General features: G+C 42.3%; 1 protein-coding gene across 6 annotated transcripts in view; it reads right to left on the bottom strand.

Annotated features, from left to right (window-relative positions):
• Window positions 1-22,145, bottom strand: part of ABCC9 (ATP binding cassette subfamily C member 9) — a 128,403-nt gene that overhangs the window by 34,149 nt on the left and 72,109 nt on the right. For 4 of the 6 annotated variants that reach the window (XM_075210794.1, XM_075210792.1, XM_075210793.1 and 1 more), the window contains 16 exons: window positions 21,139-21,211; window positions 20,613-20,718; window positions 17,463-17,501; window positions 15,835-15,873; window positions 14,430-14,531; window positions 12,753-12,837; window positions 11,087-11,167; window positions 8,966-9,103; window positions 7,740-7,865; window positions 6,403-6,496; window positions 5,380-5,618; window positions 4,549-4,712; window positions 3,328-3,397; window positions 3,063-3,220; window positions 2,635-2,727; window positions 1,480-1,582 (listed from right to left, as the gene is read on the bottom strand). In XM_075210794.1, coding sequence (XP_075066895.1) covers window positions 1,480-1,582; window positions 2,635-2,727; window positions 3,063-3,220; window positions 3,328-3,397; window positions 4,549-4,712; window positions 5,380-5,618; window positions 6,403-6,496; window positions 7,740-7,865; window positions 8,966-9,103; window positions 11,087-11,167; window positions 12,753-12,837; window positions 14,430-14,531; window positions 15,835-15,873; window positions 17,463-17,501; window positions 20,613-20,718; window positions 21,139-21,211 — 1,710 coding nt within the window. The remainder of the gene's footprint in view (window positions 1-1,479; window positions 1,583-2,634; window positions 2,728-3,062; window positions 3,221-3,327; window positions 3,398-4,548; window positions 4,713-5,379; window positions 5,619-6,402; window positions 6,497-7,739; window positions 7,866-8,965; window positions 9,104-11,086; window positions 11,168-12,752; window positions 12,838-14,429; window positions 14,532-15,834; window positions 15,874-17,462; window positions 17,502-20,612; window positions 20,719-21,138; window positions 21,212-22,145) is intronic. The other 2 variants (XM_075210790.1, XM_075210791.1) reach the window with 1 other exon arrangement.

The following is a 22,145-nucleotide window of genomic DNA, read 5'->3' as shown; positions in this document are numbered from 1 at the left end:
CTGTCATGTCGGAGAGTGTTCTGATCTCTGTACTTTCTCATCTGAACCCTTCCAAAGAGTTTATATCTTACACAAATATTTGTTCAGCAATTTGTAGAGTGACAGCTCAACCTGGTGAAATACAAATGAGTGTACAACTCCAGAAACAAGCTTAATGCGCTCTATGTGCGTGGATCATAGTAGAAAACATACTGGAACAACTTAGTAATGTATTGTCAGGTCAGAAAATAACGGTGTTACGTTACACAGAGGAATCAGTGAGTGTTGCTGTTTATGAGGAGATTGGCTAATTAAAATAAGACATATCACGTATCCATAGATTGTAAGCTTGCGAGCAGGGCCTTCTCACCTCTTTGTCTGTTTTACCCAGTTTGTTTATTAGTTTATTACGTTTGTCCCCAATTGTAAAGCGCTACGGAATATGTTGGCGCTATATAAATAAATGATGATGATGATGATGATGATATCACGTACCCTGCAATGGAAATTCTGGCACTAAAATCAGAAAGGGCATTTTGTGATTTGCAAAACCCTCACTTCTCCTATACGCTAACAGGAAGTAATAACAATATTTGGAAGATCAAATTGTGTCAAATTATCAATATAAATCTAGAAGACAACACCCTGAAATCTGAATTCTACAAATTCTTAGTATTATGACACAGTGAGTGGATTGCTGGAGCGTGGGGAGTGGATGTGTGAGGAGTGGATGAGTGGGGAGGAGATATGTGGAAAGTGTGGCTGGATGTGAGGGAAAGTGTTGATGTCTGAAGAGTGGATATTTGGATACTGGATATGTAGGGAGCGGATGTGTAGGGAGTGGACGTGTAGGGAGCAGAGATCAGTTGTGTAAGGATTGGATGTGTAAGGAGCGGATGTGTAGGGAGCGGATGTGTAGGGAGCGGATGTGTAAGGAGTGGAAGTGTAGGGAGTGAAACTGTAGGGAGTGGAAGTGTAGGGAGTGAATGTGTAGGGAGCAGAGATTGGATGTGTAAGGAGTGGACGTGCAGGGAGCAGAGATTAGATGTGTAGGGAGTGGATCTGTAGGGAGCGGATGTGTAGGGAGCGGATGTGTAAGGAGTGAATGTGTAGGGAGCAGAGATTAGATGTGTAGGGAGTGGATGTGTAGGGAGCAGAGATTGGATGTGTAAGGAGTGGACGTGCAGGGAGCAGAGATTAGATGTGTAGGGAGTGGATGTGCAGGGAGCAGAGATTGGATGTGTAGGGAGTGGATGTGTAGGGAGCAGAGATTAGATGTGTAGGGAGTGGATGTGCAGGGAGCAGAGATTGGATGTGTAGGGAGTGGAAGTGTAGGGAGTGAAACTGTAGGGAGTGGAAGTGTAGGGAGCAGAGATTGGATGTGTAGGGAGTGGATGTGCGGAGAGAGGATGTGTGTACAGTAATATATGGATGTATAGGCAGTGATAGCAGACTCTTATTCCACCAGACATTACCGCTGAGCGGTGAGACTGTACTTACCGTCCTGACTTCCAGCCATCGGTTGGCAGCGGATAAGAATAAATAGGCCAAGTTGTTTGTGTCAGTCAGTTCCAGCATACGCTGCTTGAATCTTGATTCATGTCTGAGCGGCGAATGAGAAAATGTAAATCAGCCATAATTACACAATTATATGTTTATATTTTACATACGTTTCCAATTTATATACCAACAGCAGCAGCTTCCTCAGACCGGGATATGATACATAAATAACTCAACCATAAATCTCATTAATATTTTTGCTCCAAATTGACAAAAAATAAGAGGTGACATTAATTAAATACAAATGTATTAGAGCACAGCGGACCTAGAGGCGTATTCATCACCAGACGTATGTGCACATCTGCTCCTTTTGCAATACGGACGTTCATATACCCGATACATGTGTGTGTTTTAAAAAAAAGTGCACATTACGTTCATTTTGCATTTTGTAATCATTCAGGACCAATTTGTCTAGAATCCATATAGAAATGCTTTGGGGAGAAAAATCATAACGTCAAGTTAAAAATGGAATTTCTAAAATTTAAATCACTAATCCATTTTTTCTTTAGTCTTTTCTCCTGTAGATTTACCATATTTCCCGCTTATTTAATATATTGTTCTTTTATTTTGTTCTTGTTTTCAACTTTGGGTTTGTATCATATTTTTCTAAAAGTGTTTTAATGTTTTTACATCAACAATTAAAGCAACAAATTTAAGGTATTTTTTTTAGCAACTCTGCTGCAACAGAATAGTCGCCAAGGAGAAGAGGATTGGGAGAGAAAGGACTGTCGTCTCAGTTCATGTGACATCATTTTATGGTCTCCTCTCTACAAGGTAACACCTTCAGGGGCTAATAGGAGACCTCCACTCAGAAGAGGAGGAGCGAAGACCTGGGGGGGGAGGGGGGCATGGAGGCATTGACCAGGGATTACCGAGCCCCCCTCACCTCTGGGTCCCGTAACACCCACTGAACCCCCTATAGGTCTACCACTTGCACTCATCATCCTAGCCTGATCATTGACCTGCTTTATCTGTTCCATTTGACCACATACATGTGCGGACACCTTGGTCATAGATCCAGCTACTTCCATGGAGAGGTTGGACCTTCCCATCTAAGGCTGTACTATAGATCCTATACAGCATGGTGTCACATACCTGAATGCTCGGATGGTTGTGAGACCTTCTGCTGTCTCCGAGAAGTGGCAAAGCAGCGGCAACTGAGTGTTGTCATCCAGTTCCTGGAGATCCCTGCAAGGCACAGTCTAGACTGAAACAGACGCACTTGGGGGTATGTATTATAGCTGGTGCATGGGACAAAGCTACTGTAATCAATAGCAAGCAATTCCTAAACGACACCAGGAAAGTAACAGGATCCGTGTGATTACTATATGCTTTCTTCTGCTCACTAGTATTCAGAAATGTCCTCACTGTAATCGTCTAAGAGAGTATTAAACTCTTGCTGCAATTTCAACAGTTTTTCAAGTCTTTCACTGACCCTGAACCTCTTGGTCTCCCCAATCGCACAGTACAACTTCATGCCACTTGTATTGATTCTGTTTCTGGTATTGTGGTCTGATACTCACTTGGAGGCGACTCTGAAGTACTTCTGGATAAAATAAAAAGCGATACTAAGAGGGAAGAGCACAATCAGAAAGTAGGGGTTGGCGTAGCTGATCACCCCGATCGCTGAGAGGCAGAGGAGGGTGGATCGGGTGAGGGACTCCAGGGTGGAGGGGATGTGCTGATGGGGACAGACAGATAAGTATTTATACAATGATTATAAACATCAATAACAGATTATCCTGCATATACCCCCTAAATAACCACCCCATGCTGTGCATTCCTCACCTGATCAATAATGTTTGTGTCAGCAGAAAAGCGATTTAATATTAACCCCAACGGTGTAGTGTCAAAGAACCTAAGAAACAGAGACGGGATGTGTGAGGGTAAAACACTGCCAAGAAATCTATTATATTAATATAAAAAACAACTGTTATTACATTACACACACACTACATACACAATTTGCTGAAACGCTTTATGTACAATATCATTGTAAACCTTTATTACAGCTATTATTTGAGTAATAACAGGATTCTACTATAAAATGTTGGCATTCAGAATCAGGAGAGTACCGAGCAGTGAATACAGAGCGAATCCCTTATAAACAGGAGATGACTGAGCAGTGATTTTAGAGTGAATATATTATAAACAGGAGATGACTGAGCAGTGGATGTAGAGTGAATCCCTTATAAACAGGAGACAATTGAACAGTGGATGTAGAGTGAATCCCTTATAAACAGGAGATGACTGAGCAGTGGATGTAGAGTGAATCCCTTATAAACAGGAGATGACTGAGCAGTGGATGTAGAGTGAATCCCTTATAAACAGGAGATGATTGAACAGTGGATGTAGAATGAATCCCTTATAAACAGGAGATGACTGAGCAGTGGATGTAGAGTGAATCCCTTATAAACAGGAGATGATTGAACAGTGGATGTAGAGTGAATCTCTTATAAACAGGAGATGACTGAGCAGTGGATGTAGAGTGAATCCCTCATAAACAGGAGATGATTGGGTAGTGAATGTAGAGTGAATATCTTATAAACAGGAGATGATTGAGCTGTGGGTGCAGAGTGATTTTCTTACAAACAGAAGATGATTGAGCAGTAAACTTAGAGTGAATCTCTTATAAACAGGAGATGATTGAACAGTGAGTGTAGAGTGAGTTCCTTATATATGGAGCATTGGTGAGTATTCACATGACTCAGCAAACGGTTCTTGAGGCCATTCCTTATAATGCTAGAAAAGCAGAACGCTGAACAATGCGACAACACTAATAAACACCCTTCCTTCATTGTAGCCATGAATCACGGACAACAAATGTAATAACCTCTTAATACTACATACAAATATCTATCACAAGCTTAAGACTATGCAGTTATGCAATATATAAAGTAAGTCACAAGCTGGAAGATTTAAGACACTGTTCCAAGTTACTTAATTATGATCTGCATTTAGGTTTCATATTATTTTATATTGTTATTCTGTAAATCAGGACGGAATTACCTGATTGGAGCCAGGATAATCTTTTTCAGCAAGTTATTGTGTAGATTCCTGGCGGCTGTGAGACCGAGCCACTCCACGGTCAGCGACGTGATGAGACAGAGACTGATCCCAGAGGCGCTCAGGACACTGAACCAAGTCACATAATACGCCCGGTTCTCTTCTTGCTGTAGATACAAAAAACTTCACATTTTCTAATATATAAACGTGTAATATTATTATACTATGAAATGATTAATTGTAATAAAATGATTAACCACTATTTATAAAGTGTCTGCATATTCTGTAGCAATAACAAGATTCTAATGACATCACTGAGGGGAACATTCAGCGCAGTGGATCAGTGGTACGGCTGCCACCACCGTCTGTAAGCAAGACGTAGACTTTATAAAAATGCTTACACTTTGGATGCAAAATGAATGACATAAACCATGTTATATCTTTATTTTCAAAATATAAACATTTTGAGTCTGTAGAACTGTGTTGAGAAACAATGTTTAAAACATATTGTTTGGCAAACTTTAGAATATTACAGTCTCAAATATTCTATAATTTTCTATGCTCATCGGCCACTAGAGACGCTGTTCAATTGCAGCCTGTGGCTCATGTCTCATTTTATCTTAGCTGATAAAACAGTATGTGCAGTGGCGGAACTACAGTTGGTGTGGCGTTATGAGGCCTGAGATGAGGGGGGCCCATCAACGCCATGTCACCCCCCCCCCCTTTTCCCGCTCAGAAAAGGCTCCTGTTCTGCTCTTGTTGCAACATTTATAGACATATAAAGTACAATAACCCTGGAAGGTGAGATTCTATAGGGCGATATAGGTATATTACCGTATAGTTATATGACATGGAGTCACTGCTGATGTTTTTAGGCGCTGAGGTCCAGATAACCAGCCAGTAGTCAATGGCCACAATAACGGAATGTTTCAACAGTTTGGAGAAGACCATCAGGAAGAGTAGAAAAAATCCCCCGGAGGTGAGGTATCTCCAACAGGTTCTCCATGGCATTTTTGTCCTGAGCCGATTAGCCGTAGACATATTGTCTTCTTCATCTTCCTCCTCTTCTTCCTCTGTGTGATGAGACCACAGAAGCAGACAAAAGAGAAAGTAGCATCTTTTAGCTAATAAGCAGCACATAATATTTCAGGAGATGACTGCTGGTGGGACAGGGTTTCAGTGTTACCATCTGAGGAGGGGAATGCTCATCCTCCTGGACCTCTCTTCCACTTCTGACACAATTTACCACCCTCTCCTACTTAACACCCTTCACTCCATTGGCCTTCATGGCACATATCCTCCCTGCTCACCTCCTACATCTCCAACCTCTCCTTCTCTGTGTCCAACTCCCCCTTCCCTCCTCTCCCTCTACCCGTTGGGATCCCACAGGGTTCTATCTTGGGCCCTCTACTCTTTTCACTGTATACCTCCTCCTTTAATGAACTAATGAACTCCTTCAGCCTCTAGTACCACACTCCGATCACCTACTTGTATGTTATATATATAACCTAGAATATCATATTATAGTATTATGCTTAATTTCCTGCTTTTGTTGTATGTCCATTTTGTCTTTGCATGCTTTGTATTTTACCAGTCGGTCTCTATATCTTTGTACTATACTCTATTTCCCCACAGTACGGCACTACAGAAATGTATTCTGCCGTATAAACAATGATAATAATAATAATAATAACTTAAGTACTGGTAATAACCCAATGAATCGCTCATTAGAAGCATCATCACATATGTAAGATTCCAGCATTATCAGCTGAATATCTGTTGATTTGATGACGTGAGCGCTGTGATTGTCCCGCGCTGACACCTGTTCTGTCCGACTACCAGATACATTTATTTTACCTTCTTCTTCCTCAATCTGAGATTTGGCCTCCCGGGAGTACATGGCCCGTCGAAGGGTTTTTCTTTCCATGGTGGTCTGGTCAGCGTCTGTGTCCTGTGTGTGAGTTACAATATCTTAGTTAAGGAATACTAACAATTACCAGTACACATGTTACAGATCACATTACACTGTCATACTGGGAGCAGCTCCCTGATCCTCTCCCTGGGATCTCCGCTGGCTCCCAGGCTGCTCCCTGCTAGTTTGTTGAGTTCCTACTGAAATCTTTTGCAGACACGAATGATTTTAACTTTCAACAAATTATTTAACTAGATGAAAATGATATACAAATTTTTCCTCTTATGTATTTCAATAGTACTCAGCAGGCTACAGTAGCCTTCATTCAGCTTCACCGGTCCTCGTATCGGGACAGGTGGTGAAAGGGGCATGGTCATAACACAATGGGGGTATGGCCACACCCCAAGGGGTGTGCCTAATGCTTCTTGTCCCTTAACCCCCTCCAAACACCCATTCAGTGCCACTGGTGTGCAATGAACCCCTACAGTGAATGGGATATACTTCTCAACTTTCCGAGTGGCGGGACAAAGATATCTGTGGTCAGGACAAAAGAATCCTCAAATCGGGACTGTCCGGCCTAAATCAGGACTATCGAGACATATGCAGTAGTGTTAGTGCCCAGAGGTCCATTGGTCACAGACTATAGGACACTTCAGTAGGTCATTTATTTTGGGGAATATTTAATTCCCTGATTGCTTTGGATAATGTTTTGCAGGTGAAAATCTAATATATTTTTAGTTTCACACCATTCAAATCTCCACCTTTTTGTAGCTATATGTTATTACCCCAAAGTACTGGGTGGGTACCCCATCCAATTCATTGCACCTAGTACTTTAGCTCGCATCATGTAATAGAACAAGAATCTGTTTGCATCAGTTCGTATAGTAACTCTCTGGTCAAGAATATAATGACGAAGGCACGGAGGTCATGTGACTAACACGGATCATGTAACGTAATACAGAGTCCAGCAGCAGAAACGTTTATACACCTCTCTCCAATAGTAGCGGAACTTCTGAGATAAACGATCAGCAATGTTCTTGGATGTAATAGAGCCTCGGAGTCAGGCATACGCTCTGCTCTGCCGCTTATTTGAAGAGATTATACTTAGAAAGCTATAAACACTTCGCCGTCAGGCAATAAAAGCAGCGGCTGGATTGGATTGCAGCCATATTAGGTCCATTTTCTTGTAACACTCTGAATTTGAGTGATATATGGACATAGAATGCAGTAATCCTAGCAACAGGAATTAATATACTATAATACAGACGGCCTGCGTTATCACCTTCTCTAATTCCTGGTCTTGACGATTCATCAAAGTTTTCCAGTGCTCGTAAAGCTCGTTGTCATTATTCTGGAAATCTTTCAGTGTCCCCTCCCTCAGGACAAAGCCGTCCTTCATAGCAATGATCTGTAATTACAAGTACAACCTATTTACAGGACACAATATTTCTGTTATTTGGCAGAAAACTCATTTCTGGGACACGACGAGATGAATAGTTTATTCTAGTTATGGAAAAATACCAGAAAATATTAGAATTTTCTCAGGTTTGGTGTTTCTGTGGGTAACACATTCACTGCTCTTAAATTGCAACAATATAGGATATAAAGAAAAATTGAATAATGGTTTGCGTCAAAATATAAAAAGATGAGCAGGATGTGTTAGTTCCTGATAAGTTTTGGATATATGCCCATGTACCATTTCACTCGCTCGCCTGTGACTGTGTTCTATGTTATTGGTGACTGTATGGAGATAGGACCCCCAGAACTGTACATAGTACTCGGGGCGAGGTATTATCAATGACCTATAATGTGATGATATAACCTTCATCTTCCTTTTCCTATACATCCAAGGATCCTACTACACAGCTCACTGGCCTTCATATCATTTTATTTTAGTTTAAATAAAGTGGATGGAAAAAGTTTGGGGGGAGTTTTTTTTATTTAATTATAGTTTGAAATCTGTGCGTCCATGTTCTTTTACTCTCTTGGTACATTGGACAGGGGTTTCACTGCATAAGAAATAGGGGTCCAATCTTATTACTAATCTCAGTCCCCAACTTGCAACTTCTGGGGGCGGGTCACTGATTTTGAGCCCCTGATCACAGAAACATCAGCCCTACCCTGAGCAGACTGGGGGTAGGTTTCACTATGATGGGGGAACCATTTTCGTAATCTCTGTGTTATAGCAGAGTCCAGCCCAGGCTGCCCAGTGCGAAGGTTGATTGATGATTTGGGGGGGATGTTGTAATTTCTTTACTAATTTATTTTTATGGTGACAGGTGACAATCTCAGTATTATTACATAACTCAGAGTACGCCTGGGACAGGTCCTTTATAAGTACAGTACGAGGCCCGAGCTCTGCCAGGCTGCGGCAGAGAATTGCTTTGATTGGCGCACTCTAAGCAGAGAGAACGAACTACTGAACATTATAAAGGCCTCCAGTGATACTTAAATATTGCAGTAAATATTAAATGCTATAAAATACAGTACTGACTATTGTTACATTACCCAGTCAGCGTGAGGCAGATATTGCAGTTTGTGTGTAACCAAAACCACCGTCCTCTTATCCTCCTGGAGGAACTTCAAGATCCCTTCTTGCATCAGGTGATCACTTAGATGTATGTCTAGAGCCGAGAACGGGTCGTCCTACAAAGATACAAAGTATTCAAGTGTATATGGGGAGCACAGTGGCACGGTGGTTGGCATTGTATATATAGGGTGGTAGAGAAGTTATAGTATTATACACTAAGGGCGGAACAGTGGTTACAGCATTATATATAAGCTTGCACAGTGGTTAGTATTTTATATACTGTGAGGAGTTTGTATGTCCTCCCCGTGTTTGCGTGGGTTTCCTCCGGGTGCTCCGGTTTCCTCCCACACTCCAAAAACATACTGGTAGGTTAATTGGCTGCTAACAATTTGACCCTAGTCTGTCTGTCTGTCTGTCTGTGTCTGTCTGTCTGTCTGTCTGTGTCTGTCTGTGTGTGTGTGTGTGTGTTAGGGAATTTAGACTGTAAGCTCCAATGGGACAGGGACTGATGTGAGTTCTCTGTACAGCGCTGCGGAATTAGTGGCGTTATATAAATAAATGGTGATAATGATGAATGTTTCTGTGAGAATTTGTGCACATTCATTTTGTAGAGCATTTATGAGGTCAGGCACTGAAGTTAGATGAGGAGGCCTGGCTCACAATCTCAAATGTGTTGGATGGGGTTGAGGTCAGGGCTCTGTGTGGACCAGTCAAGTTCTTCTACACTGAACTCATCAAACCATGTCTTTGTAGTCCTTGCTTTGTGCACTGGGGCACAGTCATGGTGGAATAGAAAAGGTCCTTCCCCAAAGTGTTGCCACAAATTGGAAACATTGTCCAAAATGACTTGGTATGCTGAAGCATTAAGATTGCCCTGCACTGGAGATAAGGGGCCTAGCCCAAATCCTGAAAAACAGCCCCGTACCATTATCCCTCCTCCACCAAACTTCACAGTTGGCATAATGCAGTCAGGTAGGTAACGTTCTCCCGGCATCCGCTAAACCCAGACTCACCCATCTGACTGCAAACAGAGAAGCGTGATTCATCACTTCACAGAACACATTTCCATTGCTCCACAGTCCAGTGTCGGTGTGTTTTACACCACTCCATCCGACGCTTGGCAGTGGTCTTGGTGATGTGAGGCTGCATGCAGCTGCTCGGCCATGGAAACCCATCCATTAAGCTCCTGCCGCACAGTTTTTGCTTTGCTTAATGTCAGTGGAAGTTCAGAACTCTTCAGCTATGGAATCAGCAGAGTGTTGGCGACTTTTACGCACCATGCGCCTTAGCAGTCGTTGACCCCGCTCTGTGAATTTACGTGGTCTTCCGTTTTGTGGCTGAGTTGCTGTTGTTCCTAATAATAAAGTTCCACTTTCTAATAATATCACTTACAACTGACCGTGGAACATCCAGCAGGGATGAAATTTCACGAACCGTCTTATTGCAAAAGTGGCAACTATCACAGTACCACACATCCTATCCCAGTACCACGCTTGGTGTCACTGAGCTCTTCAGAACGACCCATTTTGTATCACAAAAGTTTGCAAATGGAGACTGCACGGCTGGTGCTGGATGTTATACACCTCTGGCAACGGGTCTGATTGAAACACCTCAATTCAATAATTAACGGGTGCAGACAAATACTTTTGTCCATATAGTGTATATAGGGTGGCAGAGTGGTTAGCACTGCTGTCTGACAGCGTTGGAGTCATGGGTTCTACTCCAACAATGGCCTCATTGGCGTTTGTCTGTTTGCCGGGTCTTCCTTAGTATGCGTTAGTTTCCTAGTACACAGTCAGGTTAATGGGCCTCAGTGTCTGTGTGTGTGGTAGGGGATATACACTGTAAGCTCCACTAGGGCGGGAATCAATGTGAATCATAATGATTTCTATACAACGCTGCTTAATATGGTGACACTATATATAAGATATTTAGTGTGTGTGTTATTCATACACTGTCACCAGAATAATTAAGTATAACTGTACGTGGTACATCGGTATATTGTGACTATGGAAATCTCAGGTCCAGTTTTTTAATCCACTTTCCTAGGTCAGCACATAACAAATAATGTACAGTAATAATAACAGTAACCGTCTTACCAGGAATACAATTTTGGTGTTCTGATAGAGGGCTCGTGCAACGCATATTCTCTGCCTCTGTCCGCCACTTAAATTAATCCCCTAATGAATACAGTACACAAAAATGATTTGAGTGACCAGACACATTTGCAGCCTCATACGGGTGTTTCAGTCCCCAAAACATCACAAATAAAATACTCACAGTAATATTTATAATGTTTATGAGATATATAAATATATATATTAAACATGTGCAATTTTAGGATAGATGTATCAAATCTTCTAAAAAGGAAAAGTGGAGATGTTGCCCATAGCAACCAATCAGATTATAGCTATCATTTATCTATTACTAAAACTGCACCAACATAAATTTCCTCACATGTCTCTAAATATCTCCCAACTCGACACCTCCGTTCTGCACAAGATCTACGTCTCTCTTCCACTCTCATCACATCCTCCCATTCCCGGTTACAGGACTTTTTTCGGGCTGCACCCACTTTGTGGAATTCCCTCCCTGGCACAGACTTTCCTCTAGTCTTCAAAACCTCAGGTAAGCTTATAACATTCCTCAACCACCCTCTAAACCTCCCTAGGTTACCTTATTACCACCCTTTACACAGTTTACACAAGACAACAACCCTCTGACCCCCTGACCAACATTATTGTGTGACTTGATCATATAGCCCACTAGGCACACTCTGACTTTGCAATCTGGCTGGACCAATATGTAACATGATGTAGTCTTACTCTCATGTATCAGACTCAGATTGTCCGGTAGACTGTAAGCTTGTGAGCAGGGTCCTCTTACCTCTCTGTGTGTCTGTTTTACTCAGTATTGTTGTATTACTGTGTTTGTTTCCAATTGTACAGTGTTACTGAATATGCTCAATGTTGATAATAATGATTACAGACTAGAAAATGATCTAGAATCTGATTGGCTGCTATGGGCAACACCTCCACTTTTCCTTGCTAGAATGTTTGATACATCTACCCCCTGCTATCTATTATACCTTTTATATTTTATTACTGCATTAGTGTGTTTTATTCTAGCCCCTATTACTACAGAAAATAACGTAATGTGATGATGTGACAGTCCCACATTCACAGACTCCTGACACAGACACAAAGCTCAGACACATCAGCTCACGCCCAGACTCTCCCCAAAGGTCAAACTTCTCACGTTGCTGATTAAATGTTCCTGCTTTAAGCGTCAAAACAATGTGTACAATACAATTTACCATCCCGCCCCGGCTGTGGAGGAATGCAAATACCAGGAGTATTTTTAGCCTCTAGATAATGAGAATTTGCAGAGAATTTGATGAAAAATGTGACATCGACTGATAAACATTTACAAATAGAGAAATTCAATTATTTCTAAGCCGGTTCAGACTATACATAATACTCAAGGGTCTGGACCATGAGTGTGGAAACGCTGAGTTTGTGTTTATAAGACCCATCAGATGCTTTGCGTCTTTACAGATATACAGACAATAAGTGCTTTTCATCTGTATAAATAAATCTTCGGTCGGGGGTATAACTTTCCCTGTGTTAGAAGACGTGTCACTAGCCCCAGGCACGTCTCACAGTAGTCGTTACAATGATTTTAGTGTAAGACACAGCTGGAGGCTGCTTGGAACAATGATTCCCATCCACTAAATAGTGATTTTATATTAATTCTTCACTTTACCCGTTCCCCAATTTCTGTTTGATCTCCAAATGGCAACAGGTCAATATCCGGCTGCAATGAACAGGCGTCAGTGACGGCCTTATACCTGCACAACAGAAGGAAAAACAAAAATGGTGTAAAATACGATCACAGGACCATACAACAAGGATGTCGGCATTTAAATAATTATGCAGGAGAAATATGCTTTATGTTATGTAACCAGTCATTCCACATTTATTGTGTTTCAGGCTGATATACTGTAACTCCACCAATAAGAACTGATTGCTCCAACTAGATCCAATTCCAATCTAACCCCCTATCAGGATGCACTAGAACTGATTGCTCTGATTTATTGGTGTTTATAGTCTGGTGTCAGTGAGGAGCAGGTAGCGGAAGGGTCGTGTTCTGCCATTTGTCTTGTTGGCATCAACACTTTATTTTTACCCTTTATCCTAAAATATTACTTGCTGGACACTTAATTATGAATAAATTATGAGATTAAGGATAACATTGACTGTCTTTGTCACTTGTGTCCAGGGGCATCATTGGGGTTTCACAGTACCTGGGGGAGTTTTTCCCCAGTGACTGCGTGGACCAACAGCTTCTTTGCCAGACACATGGTCCCACCTCTCCCATGCTGTGTGCACAGACTAGCCGGACCCCCAAGAAGTGGCTACAGCAGACCCCCAAGGTTCCTCTCTGTATTTGTGCTCTGATATATGTGCTTTCTCCTATAAAGTGCATCCCATGAAAGTAACAGCTGATTTCCACCACCTCGGAGGTTATTAAAAAATGAAAACTCATCTTGTTTTTGCATTTTTGGCGCAGAATCAGATGCTGAGGCTGAGCTGCATTTGTCAAAGGACAATCACACACCCCAGCTCTTCCCGTAGAAGAAGCATCTTAGTTGCGCCTTCTTCACGGGCTAAGTCACGAGTTTAACCGTGAGTACAGCACAATGTTACAAAGACAGCATGACACTTTGCCATATGTTAGCTGCCCAATGGAGGAGATTTCACAGAAATTCCCTCCGTTTAGGTAAATACCATGCAGCATCGCAACCCTCGTAGATTACTATGGGGACTGCGCTGTTCTGCCATGCATGAAGCTGTGATAAGCTTTGCATTGCGCAGACAGGTAACGCCGTCTCAGGATGGCATTACCTGGCATTTCCTCTGGGGTTCTGATGAAGCCTCTCTGGCTTCGCAGATTCCATTACAGTGGAATAGGAATATAGGAAATAGGAAAAAAACTAATCGGTGCACACAGCTCACTTCGCCGGGCTCGCAGAGTAGCGTCAGTATGATGCATTCCAGCGGTGCTTAAATATGCATCACTGCGATGTGCAGCGATGTATACTTACTTGCACCGCATCTTACTGATGCCTAGACCCTTTTGTGTAGTAACAACTGGATGTGGCCATTGCATTGCCCAGAGGCACACTGTGAGCGGCCATCTTTCTTCCACAGTACTGGCCACTAGCAGTGAGGGGTGACTGGTGGAAGGTGAAAGACTGAAAGAACCGAATCCTGATTGGGCTACTGAGTTACAAAATGTGGTTTTATTGCGAGAGGTTCATGTCTGATCATTTATTAAATGTGTTCTGTTTAGAAAGAATAGACTGGTCTGATAACACATTTATTACATATAATAAAAAGAGCTGATTGGACGGAACTGGATATGTTTCTGGGTTATTACCTCTGCTTGATGAACGGACTCCCGAAGGTGATGTTTTCCTCCACCGTGGCATTGAGCAGCCACGGCTTCTGGCCAGCGTACGCCACAGAGTTTCTGCTCTTGCTGTGAACAAAACAGGGACACTGTAACTGGCGATCAGAGACTCTCAACGCCGATCACCAGCGCAAAACAAGTTGTATGAAACGATGTAACCGATCCTAACTGTTCCTGTCATCAGTAAGAGTGACTGACACTTCTTGCATGCGGGCCTGAGGCCTCCTAGGGGTAGATTTACTAAAATGTCTAAAGAGGAAAAGTGGAGATGTTGCCCATAGCAACCAGATTGCAGCTATCGTTTTCTAGAATGTACTTTTCTTTTATAGAAGTTTTAGTAAATCGACCACCTAATGTGCTTGTGTCCCTCTGGTAGGTAGATTAGATTGTGATCTAATCTACTGTGTCTGACTAAAGTGATCTGACTATGTTGTTGTTATGTAAATAAAGGATAATAATAACTGATATTTATGGCTGTATGATTAACTGACGACTCGAGATGATTATCAGTTTTACCACAATGATTCTGCGTAGAATAAGACATCTCGTCACCTGATGACGTTGCGTCTGAACAAACAACGGGGTTAATGTGCCACAAGAATATTGCGTTGAAAACAATCTAAACTAATATAATAGACAGGATACATAGACGGAGGAGGGCAGCAGAATTACACCAGAAACTGGATCTCCAAATCAGTTCAAATGCAGTAATAGAAAGAAATTACATTTGTGGACTGTAGATACTTCCTCAGGAGCACATTTATAAAGTATGCAGAAGTATTAATCTAAATATTACACACACATGGTAAAAAACATGCTTTAAATAACCTCAGGGATATTGCACTCATATTACTATAGCCAAGTTGTGGCTGTATTTTGCTCACGTTTTTTTCTAATCATTTTATACACAGACATTTCATTTAACAACGATATGTATATGGGAATAGAGAGAGCAAAGATAAAGCGATGTTATGAGAGTAGTCTACTGTTATCTCATATTAAACTTATTAATAACTATCTCACACACACGCATATAAGTTCCCGCAAATGATTGAAATGAAATGTGGATCAGTCTTAGGGGAATGAGTCAGAGGACACACAAGGATTTTGTTTTCAGGCTGAGATGGTAAAAGGCAAAGAAAGGAAAATGCAACAAAATTCCCAATTAATGGATCCCAGGCTGATTACTCGTTAGACACACAAAGATCCCCAGTTACTACACACACCACCAACACTGGACTGAAACGATGACTTCCAACTCTGCGGGAACTGATTGGAAGTATCGAGATTTCCCAACATGTTAGAGAATCACAAAGGAGAAGGCGCAGAAATCAAACAGGTATTATGAGAATCACCAGACCGTAGAAAATACCTTCTGTCAGCGTCAGGGGAGGAGTCACATTCGCCTACGCTGTAAGTTATGGTAGAAGAGTTTTAGAATCAGACATGAGTAGAACAGATGTGTTTAGATTCAGTCTGTGTAAGGGCGCGGCCCAGAGCGCACTGACCTCCATCTATGGAGGGGACATTATCGTTTTAAAAGGATATAAACAATTTCACCCAGTTGATAATAACATCGTTTGCCATGCTGCAAGCTCTCTGCTGCCTTATGGTAGAATAATAGGCATATATTAAAGATGTTCTTAACCTATTTACTTGTAAGCTGTAGATTTTTAGGTGCTATGACAGAACTTGGAAGGATGTCAGACTAGGTTCTTTGTTGCAACAATGTTGCAGCTTCCTGAAGAGAAGCTGATAATGTTGTTTTTCAACCATAAGTCAGCAGGAAAATGAATAACAACGTAGTCAAGTCATCATATTAGCGATGTGATACTGGACAGCAGTGGACCGTTCCTGACAGGAGGGACCGGATAACATCCCGTCCTTCGGGTATGTCCCACTGATGACCTGTACCCCAACTGCATGGCGATCAGTGCTGCGATGCACCAGGGCTACCTTTAAACAATACAGTGAGTGGACATTTCCTCTAAGTAAGTCCCATATTATTATAACTATTGATATTCAGGGTTATATATGTTACAATACGGTTAGGGCATTTTACACTTTTACTTGAAATATTTAACGCATTTAATAAACATGTAAATCTGGATCAGATACATCATTATTCCTGAACCAGAGACAACTTGTATTATAAACCAGCAGCCAATCAGATTACAGTGTCTGTAAATGCCTGTTGTGCCCTTTCCCCAGTGTAGGGAGGAGTAGGGATCAGACACACAGAGGTGAAACAAGAAGCAATCACAATGACATCTATATAGATGGCTCTGTCCAATCAGCTTCCACATGGCAACCAATCAGAGCACAGCTGACATCCATGTACTGGCTGGGGCAAGTTACAGGGGTCCCACATCTATTATTATCTGGGGTGAGGAGAGGTGACCAGTTACTGTCTGTCTGGGGTCCCCTATAAATTGAAATATTGGGAACAAAAGAACCTTTCCTGTTTTCTCTCTTTATTATTCTACTGTCCCATATCTGGCTAAGTAGTATCTTTCCAACTGAGATATTTATATATTTATATATTAACTGGAGTTTACAATTAGACACTTCCTCAGATAAACTGAAAGGGGGATCATTAATAAAAATCCTGACTCAAAAAAAGAATCCAAAATACCTTCCACACCATCAAAACATGTCCCAAGGGCTCAGTAATGTCTACATTCTGTACATTTCAGTTATACTGTGATGATGAACGTTTGACATCACACCCAGAAACATACGTACATGGGAGCTGCCCTCCGCCCCTCATCTCACCGTGGGGTATTACGGGCTACGCTCTCATTTAAATAAGATTGCTGCCTGTGAGTGAAATATACCCTAATTTCTGTGTCTTATATTTGGCTCACCCCCCTCCAGGGGGGTGGCGTCCATTTAGGAAGTGATTTACATATTTTACAATATTGCCCCAAAACACCATTCTTTCAATTATATCTGATTAGTATCAGAACGACTGAAATAATTAGCTTTATACGTCAGTACCTGAAGAGGCCAGCTGTACTCAATTCACTTTCAGGGAGCCTGAAATTCCAGCAAAGAACAATTATATATTATAAATGCTGTAAATAAAGATTCAATTAAATATCTCTGCGTATGTGATATTTATGTCTGTAATATCTACACACGCAGCTGTTTAATAGTAGCATATGTTCATGACAAAATACAAACTTTTCCAAGAAAATACGTATATGTAATAATATTATATAGATTTTCACTGTAAGACTGAACTTTACCGGATGAAAACAGGCAGTTATCTTGTACTTTGTAATGCACTGTTCTGTACAGAAGGCAGCGTCTCTTCATACAGTCTCTTACTGTATATAACCACTTATTGAATACGACCTCTTACTGTATATGACCCCTTACTGAATATAACCACTTATTGTATACGACTTCTTATTGTATATAAACCCTTAGGCTGGGTACATACGATAAATGACCATTCGGCCCAATATTGCATTAGTGTATACAGTGTAACGATGAACAATTATCGCTCGAAAGGACATCAGATTGTTTCATACGATTTTATAAACAGACTGAAAATCTCGCTCAACGATGGAACGATGTCGCTCTGATCCTGCAGGGTGTATGCACTGACGACCTTTTGAAATGGCGGCATTGCCACTGTAAATTGTGGGTGAGGTTGGGCAGATTGTGGGTGAGGGTTGGTGGTTTGGGGTGTGGCTAGGACTGGTTAGAGGTGAGGCTTCTTCCTGAGATGTTGTAAGGACCTGCCATGGTCATTAGATTGTCACAGCACTGTGTGTACATAACACCATTGTATTACAGCTGTAATCTCGCTTACTCAGCAAGTTTTAGACCTATTCATCATCTTTCTAGGAGGTCTTCCTGTCAATGGGCGATTATAATAGGGGTGGACGGAGCAATATGGGAGCCCATGGATCCAGACCCATCTATCTTACGGTAACGGCAGCGTACTGCCAGGCTGTGCGTGGTGGGAGAGATTGGGCGTCCGTCCGCTGCTCAGCAATACTCAGTGTACACCTGGCTCCGCCATGTGGGTATCACTGACACCACCAGGCTCCGTAACCAGCACCTGGATCCCCCTGACCTTACATGGGTCAGGAGAGAGCTGAGGATGGAGGCTGGGCTCAATGTAGGACAACCAAGAGGTGGATTAGAGTGTCAGCTCTTGTCTGGTCACATGACATAGCAGATGTAGGCGTCTAACAGTACCAAAGCAGGTTCTGAGCAGTAGTGATGTTTATTGCTCTTACAAGGGCTGCAGACGCACAACACCGCCTGAGGGTCATGATATTGTGCGCACACACCACACACACACACACACACACACACACACACACTAACCCTTTATGTAGAGCCAAAAGCAGTTCCACCCCTGCCATAAATTAACTATAAATTAAGGTGCTTGAATTATGGGACCAATCATAGGGGGTGATGTGAGCAGAGTGGCCAATCTGCAAGAACTGGAAAAACTTCCCTGAGCCACCCAAACAGTACTCAGACTGGCTGGAAAGGACTGCTCTAGCCAGGCAGACAGAGGACAGAGCTTTGCTCTGGTACTCAGGAAAACGTTCAACGCAACAATACAACATACTAATGGTTGGAACCATCACTGACTACTGGAGCCTTCTTCTCCTCGGCCTTCCGTTCTTCCCTCACTCTACATCTGTCCTCGCTGGTGCTGTTCATTCTCCTCTCTCTCCGCTCTACCTCTGCGAACCTTTCTGCCAATCACTACACTGGCTCCATATCCCGTACAGAATCCAATTCAAACTCCTCACCCTCACCTACAAAGCCCTCAGCCCCTCCTCTCCACCCTACATAACCTCATCTTCACACATTCCCTCCCTTCCTATTCCCTCAGGATTTCTCCTGCACTGCTCCCAATCTCTGGAATGCTCTCCCATGCCCAATTATAGTATCCACCTGTCTCCAACACTTCAACCGTGCCCTTAAAACTCATGTTTTCATTCAAGACTACCAGCCCCCTCCTAGCTCTCCGCACCCCCCACCTCTGCTCTCTACTCTGATTTACTCTCTCTGTGTCCTGTTCCCTCTAGAATGTAAGCTCTTGTGAGCAGGGCCTCTCTCCTAGTGTTTTCTTTGCATAATTATATCATTTTGCAGAGTTTTAATATAATTATGTAAACTTGTTGTCTGTATTCATTTAATTGTGTCAATTTTGTACTGTTATTTTGTCATTTTGTTGTATGTTCTAACAACTGATGTAAAAATAAAAGATAATAATAGCAATATAATAATCTAAAGAGATCGGGTTTTATTAGCGCTTTTTGCAATTTCTCACCTTATGCGTCCACATTATTTGGGTAACATCCCCCACTAACCCTCCACTACACAGGAACACCTACTGCTGCTTCTGGTCAGTAACTAAACTATCTGATTGTCAATGTCACCCCCCTCCCTGGCTCAGAGCATACACTTCAACAGCCTGTCTTACGCTGCTGCAAGGCAGTGGTGGATCCAGAGGGGGTGATTCGGGCAATCGCTTCCCCTCCCCCCTCCCCCAACAGTACTTCACATACCCTTTAAATTGCAGGTGAGAGAGTCGATCAAAGTGAAGGAGGGGGCGTAGCCAAACAATCAGAGTGTAGGAGGGGCGTGGTTATCCAAAATCGTCCCCCCCCCCTAAGAGTAAGTCTAGGTCCGCCCCTGCGGCAAGGACACTAAAATATACTGAGCGTCTTGTATTCAGAAAAATAAATCAGTACATGGGAATGGTCATCATAACTTAGAAATATATCAATACATTTATATACACAAAGTGCACTCTATACATAGACAGCATATCCTGTATTACTGGGCACTTGCCTTCACTGACTGTTTTAGGATAAAACCATTTCAGAATGAGTCATGTGACCAAAGTGGGTGTGGCCTAGTTTCTAAATGTGAGCAAACTGAATACTGAAGTAATGTTATAAATCTATTGGTTTCCCCTTTAAAAATCAAATGTGACTCTTCTTTCCTGCCGCCATCCAAGTGAGTCGTCGTCATCGTCACTGCGTCTTGCAGGATCGTCCCTCCAGCCACCATAAGACAAACGCCCCCTGACAGGCGTATCTGCGTCTGCACCCAGGTCTACATGAGAAATCAGTTCCCATGAAATAAGTCAGTTTCAGCTCCACTTACTTGTTCCAGCAAACTCTTCCTTCCAGCACCTGCATTTCCCCGAGGATGGCGAGAAGAAGAGACGATTTACCACAACCGACCTGTCCCACGACCATCGTCAGCTGACCTTAACCCAAGAGAACCAAGATTACACCAGGTGACCCCGATAGTAAGGACTGTTATCTGACAACCGATATACATAAGGATGTATTGGACAGGTGCAATATCTGACCCTCTCACTCTAGTACAATAGATGTTCTAGATTCATCTCAAAACACTGCGGCCAAAGCAAGATACGCTTTCACCTTGATAATGGTGATGCAGTTTCATGAAATAAATAAAAGACATAGCTCTTCTCGGCTGTAAAATGTTCAGTAACACAGAGAACATTTTTGGGAGTCTAAATTAGACCCTTGTAAATTAATACATTTCCATAAAGTTGCACATGGATACAATAAGATCATATGAACATGTCTTATGTACTTATGATGAAAACACCCGTTTGTATCCGTCCGCAGACCTCGGGGAAGTCGGGGGAGGACCCTACCTGTTGGTATTTGGATATCGATATTGGATAAAGTTGCCAATCCGGTTCCCCAGGAGAAGTACCCACCATATACCTGTGAAATGGAATAAATGTTACCGTAATCACATAAATGTTTATGGAAAAATGAACCAGAAAATTACATTTATCTGTAAAACAATGTGAAAACTATCTCAGGATGGCGTTACCTGCAGGGCCTGATTAAGGGTTCAGGCCGCCCTAGGCTAATAAGCTCATAGCGCCCCCCAGAGGAGGGCTGGCACATTTTAGCCCAAGGGACTCAGCAGCCTATTAGGCCCAGTGACCCAGCCCTAGGTAGTCCACTTTGGTACCAGCCCGGGGGGGGGGGGGGGGCAGATACCCCTGCCCCCCCAGGTGTTCTCTCAACTTCCATGCCAGGCTAAAACGTAGTAGTGCCCGCCCAAAAATGATCATCGTCTTCAACCTTTACCATCGGCAAGATTATTATCTTACTACAGTTTTCGTTCATGTTTGGAGAACAACTACACTCTTATATTTCAAAATGAAGATCAGTTTATACCTCTCCCTGTCACAATTTTGCACCCTCAAAAAAGTTGCACCCGTCCCCCAAAAAGCCTTGTGCCCTAGGCCGCATCCTAGTCAGCCTATTGGATAATCAGGCTCTGGTTACCAGTCATTTATAACAGGATCCAGGTGAAGTCTCTCCGGCCTCACTGCTGGAAGGGCTCATTGCACTCTATCCGCCACATTATTAGGCTGCCGGTAAATAGCAAAATTACTTTGTGGAGGAGATGATCATGGTAAACTACAGCGGTGCTTCACTATGCAACACTGTGATTTGCAGCGATACATATTGATTGTCACTGCACTTGAATAGAATCTTATTTGTCCGAGACCTGTTACCAAAAATTAAACTACTTTTGTAGAAACACATTTTATTCAGAGGTCTCAATGTGCTTTTATATAGAGGACTTTCAGTTTCAGCTAGTGGTCCTCAGGATATATGGCCAACAAGGGGTATCAGAGAT

This window comes from Mixophyes fleayi, chromosome 4, assembly GCF_038048845.1.
Source record: "Mixophyes fleayi isolate aMixFle1 chromosome 4, aMixFle1.hap1, whole genome shotgun sequence".
NCBI lineage: Eukaryota > Metazoa > Chordata > Amphibia > Anura > Limnodynastidae > Mixophyes > Mixophyes fleayi.
The sequence above is the reverse complement of the archived record's forward strand: the minus strand, read 5'-3'. Positions and strand labels throughout refer to the sequence as shown.